Genomic DNA, 9,080 nt, shown 5'->3' on the forward strand with positions numbered 1-9,080 from the left:
TCTCCTAAACTAAACATACATTTAAGCTTTAAACACCAAACTGCTCACACACAGAGAACACAACTCTTGTTGAAAGAACAAGCAGCACCCGGGACACTGCATCTCTACTCTATATGCTGATTAGAACCAGTATTTAGTATTGTCTAGACAATTGCCACCAGATCCAGTACGTATATGAATCATGCTTTGTAAAGTTACCCGACATCTCCTGTATCTTCTTTCAAAGAAAAAGAACTTATTATCTTGCAAATATCTTTATTACAATTTACAGATTAGTTCTGAATAGTTTTATATACAGAAATATAACTTTAGATATAAAAACCCAACAAACGCGACACAAATCAATTAAAATCTGTATAAAGCCAATGTTGAAGGTTTTCTAACTTTCTCTCTAAATCATACAAAAATAAAATCTGATAATTACAGTTTTGATTTAAAGTTTAAGAAGTGTTATTTTTACTGTCTCACTCAAAGCCACTTACACATCCTGCAAGACCATTTTAAGATCCGTTATAGGGAAAATGGTGACAAATAAGCTTAGCTTGCTTTTAAGTGGCTTTATTTCTCAACGTTTCTGATCATAAAGTTAGTGTGAGAATAATTTCCTAGCACCTTACGTTTGACACTTGGAAAACATTAGGCTGGGGGGGAGGGACACACACACTTACCCAGGCAGATACAGAAGAACAGAGTCCTTAGTACACTGCAGGCTGAAAACAGGATTTCTTTGATGCGAGAAGCACTTTTGGAAGCAGCAGCTTTCAATCTAGTTTACATCTAATTTGTGTATTGTGTTCAGTTCCAGCTGTAGTCCTTTCCCAGCCTTTGCAAATAGCGCATCAGTATCTGCATGTTTATTTACATCATTCTAAGGCTTCTTACAAACACTAGTAAATTAAGTGAGTTATCTGGAGCAACTGAAGCAGCAGCAAGTTCTCCAAGATCAAAGAAACTAGCAGAGTCAGGGGAAAAAAAAAATCTGACTCGTGTGTTTTTACCAAAGGCAACAAAAAACATTTTTACTTATGAGCCACATTGGGACTCTAAGTCAAAAAAAGTTTCTATTATAGTTCTAACACATTCATCATCCTGCATGCTTTTTTAACTAAAAAGCTGAACAATTGTTATCAAATATGATATAGGAAAACAAACTCCTAGAAATTAAAACTTTTTCATAGGATTTGAGAGCATGATTTGAATTAAGATTTCACAGATAAGATCTTCTGTAGGAATGGAGAACCTGACTTTTTTATTGCACCAGGACTAAAAACAAGTGTTTCATGGCTTTCAAGTACCCAATTAAGACCGCCTGAATTTCAGCCATATTTTAAATTTGCATGACTCTACTACAGTTCACTGCTAAAGCCTGACTTTTATAACAGTAATATTTCTAACTTGTAGCAGACAAAAATCATTTTTAAATCCAAAGATTATACTTTATGCAATAACACATCAAACAAAGCTCTAAAATTTTAGAGACAGAATTAAAAATAATGGCCAGAAAGATCACAAGATAAAGCAGAAAATTCAGTAAAGTTTGGTGAAGCCTGTCATTTGGATACGCTCTTCTCTCCATGTATCCGTACCTTTCTTTTGAATTAAGATTTCAATTCACTGAGCTTACGCATCTAAAGTGTCTAGGTTTCCCCCTTCCAAAAGTAAAGCAATTCTAGTCAGCTGCTGAATTAAGTAGCAGATCATTTATTCAAGCAACTTCATGAAAACAGATCTGAATCCTTTAGATATGTCTGATATTTATTCCATTGCACTACCTCAGTTCTGCTTAGATAGCAGCCACCCAACATCCTTCAGCTCCAAGAGTGTATCCAAATGGTGTTGCCTTTTCATTTTGACTGAAACATCATTAAATATTTTAAGTTGGGAACACAAATAAGGAGTGTTTTTATTCCACCGAGGACCTCTCAACTTCCAGACCCAAAATGTGAAAAGTTATTTTGGTAGCAGTTGAACAAAAGTGCAGAGACAGAGGTATTAATACTGGCTTTTGGTAAAGAACACAAAAATTTGTAACCTTAGATTTCCATAAGTCAAAGATAACTCTCCTTACAAGCACCAGAGCAAGTACGCTGGATACCAGAAATACGAAAAATCCTCCACTGGAATCCATCTTCAGAAAGCAGAATCAATTTATGGTGAAGTTACTTCAAGAGTAACTAAAGAACTAAGGCTTAGTTCCCTACGTGTGGCTACACCTAAACTCAGATTATCACCCATAGTTTCACACATGCCTTGAAGTTTAAATTATCAATCAGGATGAGGCCTTTCAGTGTCCTGAAAGCAAACAGCCTTGGTGCACAAGCAGCCAACACCCTTTGGAACAGTACCAGGCAAAGATATTATTTAAATAAAAACAAACCAAAGGGCTCATAGTGCACCAGAGTTCACCTGAACCCCCCAGTGTTCTAGACTGAAATATTAAGACATCAGAGTAAATGTTACATAAACACTCAAACACCAAATTACATGCAAAATTAGGATCTTAAAAGGAAGGAAAAAAGTACCTGCTTTGCACAGTAAATTTAACATTAATAGCTAGCAAAATTCAAGATGTCTTTTTTTTTTTTTTAAAGTTAAAGAAAACAGAAGAACACAAAGGTAGCACACACATTTTCAAACTTTAAATCAAAACTGCAATAACTGGGTTCTGAGCCCCATAAATATTTCCTTCAAAATATGTTTTGCTTTTTCAAAGTGCAAAATTCCAACTTAATAGCCACCACTTCTCAACATACGGCAGACAAGGCATTTTTGGAATGGATTTAATCTAAAGCAGTCCGTTTCAAGTGCTACTTAAAAGGAATGCAATTATACCACTCTTTACCCTCGATGATACTCAAAAGGTTTTGTTTAGATACCAAAATGGGACACACATTGGTAAATTCATTGGCTGAATATTAAATTGGGACAAAGTGTTAAAATCCCACTTTTCCCCCCCCCATTTCAAAACACAGGCAGCTGCCATTTGTTGTTTTGAAGGTGTTCATGAGTGCTTAGGGTCACACAACTACCACATCTTTTAAGGTGCTAGAAGAGATCAAGCCTTTTGTAGTAAGTTTCTTGGAGTCTATTAAATACTTTTTGTCTATGCTCTACTGTTAAGCAGTATCCTATGGCATCTTCTGTTTCTTGGATACGTTTCTGGAACCTGCATCCATCTCGCGCAAGTTCTTCCCAGGGTCCTTTACGATCCTCCTCGCTGCTTATATAATACTCAGTAACTTTTTCAAGGAAGGTTACCTGGAAGAGACAAGCATTAAAGCATTAAGCAAACATTCATGCAAAAAGAGCTCAATCTTGCACATACATTTCTAATGTTTTATGAAGGTTATTAAATGTCTAAAATAGCAAAAAACCTGAAATATGAACCAGTTCATGCTACATAGGTCTTTGCACCACCTAGACAATAGCGTATCTTACCTTTATTAAATAGATGAATTACACTTCAGCTTTAAAAGTGACCTCACTTCCAGGTGCTGACTTCTCCCTCTACTGAAAGTAGTGCTCAACTTAGTTTCTGAACTATGGTCTAAAAGGCCTCATTAAGCAGAGGGAAGATCACACAATGTTCCAGACTCAAGTGGCCCTGCGAAATAACATACCCCCTGACATCAGTACTGGAGTGGAACCTTACACAGACATAGTTAATCAAGGAGGTTACTCATTAGGGTAGGTCAGAACACTGATTTAAAGCTAAAAAATATGCTACCTACCAAGGTCTAATTACTGAAGCATCTTTCAAAAAAAAAAAATCATTGTTCTACAGAATGAGTAATCATGTGAGTCAGCCTGTACTTTAGCACCAGGAAAGGAATGCTACATTTAAGGAAGCAACACTCATTACTACGTGACTGGAACAAACCAATCTATTCAGAGCTAGTATGAAATTCCAGAGTATTTAAACGCATTCAAGGAAATCAAAACAACGTCATGGTGCTTTAAAATATACTATAACCAGAATTTTCCACTCGTTATCACTTTAAAAAAGCTAGAAGCAAAACATTAGCATCACTCTAAGACAGACTACAAACACCCTTTTTAAGGGCTATTAAAGCTATATTAAGAAAACAAAGAAACCTATAGGCTCAGAACCAAACTTAACAGTACTTAGCCTATTGCTATACTAAGGATTTCACCTTTTCTGTTTTCAAGCAAAAGCCAAACTGTGCTTTAGACTCCTGCTGAATTATGTATTGCTTTTCATATAAAAGGCTTAGAACTAAAGGACAAAACTAACTAGCTTTCAAAGATTCCAACGACTCTTAGACTAGGACTAATTCCTGAAGACAAGGCAATTGTTGCAAATACGGATGACTCCATAATCAGCATGCATTGTAAATTTGCTCTGGTACAGTTACTTTAAGACTGCACAAAGGCTACATACTTTATTTAGCTTCTGGAAGATCAAGAAGAAATTTGGAGAGGTGTAAAAAAATATTACTGTTCCATTCCTATGTTTTATTAATATAGAACCGTAGTTTCACACCTGGTTCATGCTGGAAAAAAGCACATATGGTGAGATTGCTTTTTGTCCTAGTGCCATCTTCTAACCTTTACAAAAAACATATAGATAAAAGTTATGGAACAGCTGAATCTCTAGGGTTAATGACCAGGAGAAGATACAGTCATAAAAGACTGCTGAAAGTAACCTCAAGAAGCCATCTAGTGATTCCAGTGCAGTGATCCCAAACTGCTTCTGAGTTGTCTGTGAAAAGTGAAAGAAAGCAAGCTTGCTGCCATGCCAGTAAGCTTAAACTCAGTTACACATTTCAAACTTAAAAAATTACTAATCCCTCTGAAAGGGATCATAACATCCCAAAGTTAATTTTTAATCAGACAAGTTGCAATTAAAAGTTTTGCTTTTGATACAAGATTCTGTGGCACATCAGATCCCACATGTTCCTTGAGCAGTGTTAATACATTCGCTAACTCCTAAGTGAAACAAAACACTCCCAGGTTTTATGGCTTTAAAAACAAGAATACTGCTGTTTGATTGCAGGACAACATACAGAAAATAGCCTTGACCAGGATGAATGACCTGAAGATTTCTTTAGAACACCTCAATCATTGTCCAGCGATCTTTGTTCAGTTTTGCAGACAGGCCTAATTAAGCATCTGCTTTCAAGCACACGGAGTTGTTACATCAGCCTATCCCTTTGCGACTTACTACCTTTCATCCTTTTTACATCAGTCTAAGATGCCCTTGAGTACAATTACCGGATTTTGTAACATCATGCTAAATATTGCATCTAGATCATTGTTCTTTCATGATGCCACTAGAAAGATGATACAGCTATTGGAACACTGTTTTGAAAGTAGGGTAGCCAAAAAATTACTATTGCAAACAAGAAGTCCACATCTCTAACAGGCAACAAGACAACCCATGGAAGTATGAACTTACAGCAGAGTTCATCAATGCTAAGTTACAGCGTTTCAGACAGATGCTGTTAGTTACTAAATACCTCTCGCAAAGACAGTTCAAGTTAGAGTACTTTCCAGGTGGATGGAAATACAATAGTTTGTCTGTTAAATTGTTAAGTCTGGAACCATCGCTTACCCTAGCAAAAATAAGTACAAGGTTACCTCCAAGCCAGTATCTCAAAGGAGCAATCACTTGTCTTCACTAAGAATGCATTATACAACTTTTCTATTTTGCGAAGTTGTTACACAAGTGTATTATCCAGGGACTTTGTATTACAAGCCATGACTCACACAAAGGTTTGAAATACCAGGCAATACTCAGAAGTACATTATCCTTGAAAAGCAATGTTGTACATCTGTAGTAACATAAGGTTTATTAGAAGCTAAATTTATTACTATTTACCTAAATTTTAGCCCACACATTAGAAAGTCTTTTACCAAGCCAACTCCTCATACACACACTACACTTCCAATTTGTATTCAGAAGCCTAGTTCCAGATTAAATCTTAAAAAAAACAACAAAAACACACACCCTTGAATTACAAGTAACAATCACTTAACCAGAAATAGGAGCATTAATATATATATTGAAAACTTTAATGACTTACTGTAGTGCGTGTTAACCCACAACAGAAGAGTTCTTCCTATCCCAAAAGGCACATGGTTGCTGTAAAGTACTTAAGTCGCCTTGTTAGAGGTCTACATGTTTACAACTAAATGTTTAAAATCTCAATTATACTACGCACACAGAAGTCCCACAATATTTTATCGACATCATTCATAACCCAAAGGATTCTTTCCAGAGGAAAATAAAATGTAGCTCACACAGTTCTCATCTGTTTCTCAGATGAGGAAAACTACATCATAATACCTAAATAAAGAATGAAGAGAGAACTATGCTTTAAAATGAAAATTTAAAGTCTAGAAAGGAAATTAAAAAAAAATAAATTATTTGGTTCGTGTCACTGAATTACAAAATCTGCCCTCATGTAAAAAAAGATGCGGTACACTGACTTCAGCCAAATAATTAGACCATAAGCTCATGTGGGCATGATCTGCCTACCACTGTGGCTGGAATCCCGGCACAAATGACATCACCATTCACATACTACTTAGCACAGTGTTTGGTTTTTTTAAAGCATTCCCAAAACACAAAAACGCAAATGTGAACTGAAGTATACCTTTTTTCTCTTGGAACTTCCACACTTCTCACCAGAAAGAATGCCCTGCTGCACAGAGTCTGTGATGCCACAATTCTGCTTTTCCAGCTGTACTGAACAGACAGTTAAGTAACTACACTCAGGAGTGACCAAACCTGGCCTCTCTGCTACTTTTAAACCAGGCTTCCCTTTTTTTTCTGCTGTTTGAAAGGGTGCTTTGAAATTAAAAGGGTTATAAGGATCATCTGAGGTACAGAATGAATTCCAAAGTTTCAAGTTTTCTGTCTCATCCACACTACTACACTCCCATTCTTCATCCTCTTCAGAACTAGCGTCAGGAGAGCCTGAAGACTCCTCTGCCCATGAATCCTCCTCCTCTTCTTCTGTGTCTGACCCACAGGGCATATCCTTTTCGAGATCACTGGAAGCTGTCTGAATGGTAGCTGTAAAGTTCTGAGGGTTGTAAGGATCCAAACTGTAGAAGGAATTCCAGAGATGTAATCTTTCTCCGTGTTGGCTACCAGCGTCTGAATCCGAGACGAGCCCTTCACTATCGAACCCATCATCATCATCCCAGTCTTCCTCATCATCTGCACTCTCCTCCCCACTGGAAGCTCCCCCTATGATATAGTCTATTAGTTTATTAGCACAAGCAGGCCTGGCTGAAACTGGCAGGTTTTGCTCTGCTTCAGAGTCCGTGTCATCCTCAGCTTCGTCAGTAAAGGCTTCCCCCTCAAAAGCAGCCATCTCAGGGGAACTCCTCAGGTCCTGTTGCAAGCGGCTGTCTCCAGGCTGCCTCCCTGCGCCGTGCTGCTCCTCGGGACCCTTCAGCTCCCTGGCATCGCACCACTGCTCCTGCTGCTGCCTTGCCTTCTCCCGACAGGCGCCCCTATGCTGCTGCTCCTCCTCTAGGCTATGATAGCCGTGGTCCGGCTCAGGCACAGCCAGGCCCCGGCTCGCCAAATGCCGCTGCTGGAGAAACTCCAGGCGCTTGGTCCGGAGGAGCTCGATTTCCGGCAGGCCGCCCCGACCCGAGCATCCGCGCCAGGCCTCCATAGGGACCTCGGCGCTCAGGGGCTGCGGCAGATGGCTCTTACCGGAACAGCAGGCCTGGCCGTAGTCCGAGCCCAGGCGGTTACTGGGCCCCAGCACGTAGGAGAGAAAGTCCATGTGCGGAACGGCGAAGGGCACCAGGCTGCTCCGCACGACCCCGGCTCCCCAGAGGGCCTGCGCGGGCGGCGGGCCGCTCTCCGGCCCCGGCTCCAGCGGCTCCTCCGACCAGGGCAGCTTCCCCTCGCCCCAGTCGAGCGAGGCGGCGGGCTCCGAGAGCAGCAGGAGGGGCGGCGGCGGGGGGGCCTTGGAGGGCGGCTCGCCGGCGGCGGGGCAGAGCGCGCTGCTCAGCGCGGGGCCGGGCAGCAGGCGCTGCAGCAAGGCGGGCAGCGGCGAGAGCAGCTGGGACACCAGGCGCATCCAGGAGAAGGGAGGGCTCGCCTGCGGCGAGGCGGCGGCGGGCGCCGCGCTCGGGGCGGCCAGCTTGGGCCAGGCCAAGGTGAAGCCGAGCCAGGAGCTGGGCTGTGCCCGCCCCAGCGCGGGGCTCGCCCGCTCGCGGCCGCTCGGCTCCATGGGCGGCGGCGGGGGCTCCTCAGCGGCGCGGCCGAGCCTGCGGGGCCGGGGTCCGGCGACGGGCGGCGGGGAGGCGGGCGTTGCTCGCGGCGGGGGGCTTCCTTCGCCAGCTGGGCTTCATCGTGCTGCGGCAGAGGGCTGCGGAGCGGCCAGCGCGGGGAGCCAGGTCCGGCGGCGGGGCGGAGCGGGGCGATCCGGTGCGGCGTGGTGTGGTGTGAGAAGGCAACCGACGAGACAAAATGGCGGCAGCAGCACGGGCGCAACGGCTAAATCCGCCCACGGCCGGCGCGAGCCCCCGCTGCGGGGGGGGGTGGTGCCAACGCGCAGGCGCCTGCCCGCCCACTGGCGCGCAACGCGTGGGCGGGGCGGAGGCGCCGCGCGTCACGGCGCGCCGCCGCCGGCGATTGGGTTCCGGCGCGCCGTCGCTAAGGTCCCCGCCCCCTCCGGAGCCGTTGCCAAGGGCGTAGGCTCCGCCCCCCTACCCGCCCATTCCTCAGCGTGAAGATTGCATCAGCCGTAAGGTGTTGAGGGGGGGAGGCGCCGCCCGGCGGCTGCGCGGCAGCGCCCCCTCTGGCGGCGCCGCGGGAACTGCAGCGGCGGGCGCGGCGCCCCGACGGCGCGGCCCCGAGGGGCGGCACGGCGCGGCCCCGAGGGGGCGGGCGGCCCCGGGGCCTTCTGCCCCGAGGGGACGGGACCCCCCCCCCGCCACGAGGGTCAGGTCGCCCTGGGCCCTCCATCCCGCAGCGGGTGGGACGAGCCGCAGGCACCCGAGCGGAGCCTGGTTATCGGTGGCGGCGAGCAAAGGCCGCGGGCAAAGAGCGATAAGGCGGCAGCCCCACGGCAGCGGGGCACGGGCCA

At 44.4% G+C, this 9,080-nt stretch overlaps 1 protein-coding gene across 2 annotated transcripts; it reads right to left on the bottom strand.

Moving 5' to 3' along the window:
* Positions 1 to 218: 218 nt before the first annotated feature.
* On the bottom strand, positions 219 to 8,465 carry PPP1R15B (protein phosphatase 1 regulatory subunit 15B). 2 transcript variants are annotated; one of them, XR_010886322.1, is made up of 3 exons: positions 6,621 to 8,465; positions 3,439 to 3,604; positions 3,221 to 3,258 (listed from the first exon to the last, which is right to left on the bottom strand). XR_010886322.1 is itself a non-coding variant. In XM_067310558.1 (2 exons), the coding sequence occupies exons 1-2, from the start codon at positions 8,220 to 8,222 to the stop codon at positions 3,046 to 3,048; spliced, it is 1,815 nt and encodes a 604-aa protein (XP_067166659.1). In that variant the 5' UTR covers positions 8,223 to 8,462; the 3' UTR covers positions 219 to 3,045. The 2 variants fall into 2 exon arrangements, 1 of the variants encoding a protein (XP_067166659.1); XM_067310558.1 differs by lacking the exon at positions 3,439 to 3,604 and having other exon boundaries at positions 219 to 3,258; positions 6,621 to 8,462.
* Between the last annotated feature and the right edge of the window lie 615 nt (positions 8,466 to 9,080).

This window comes from Apteryx mantelli, chromosome 25 (genome assembly GCF_036417845.1).
Source record: "Apteryx mantelli isolate bAptMan1 chromosome 25, bAptMan1.hap1, whole genome shotgun sequence".
Classification (NCBI taxonomy): Eukaryota; Metazoa; Chordata; class Aves; order Apterygiformes; family Apterygidae; genus Apteryx; species Apteryx mantelli.

Excerpts from the sequence above, each read along its gene's own strand:
- PPP1R15B (XM_067310558.1), bottom strand. The coding sequence starts at position 8,222 with ATGGAGCCGAGCGGCCGCGAGCGGGCGAGCCCCGCGCTGGGGCGGGCA. Across the intron at positions 3,259-6,620 it reads GAAGTTCCAAGAGAAAAAAG|GTAACCTTCCTTGAAAAAGT; the intron begins GTATACTTCAGT and ends TGTCTCTTCCAG.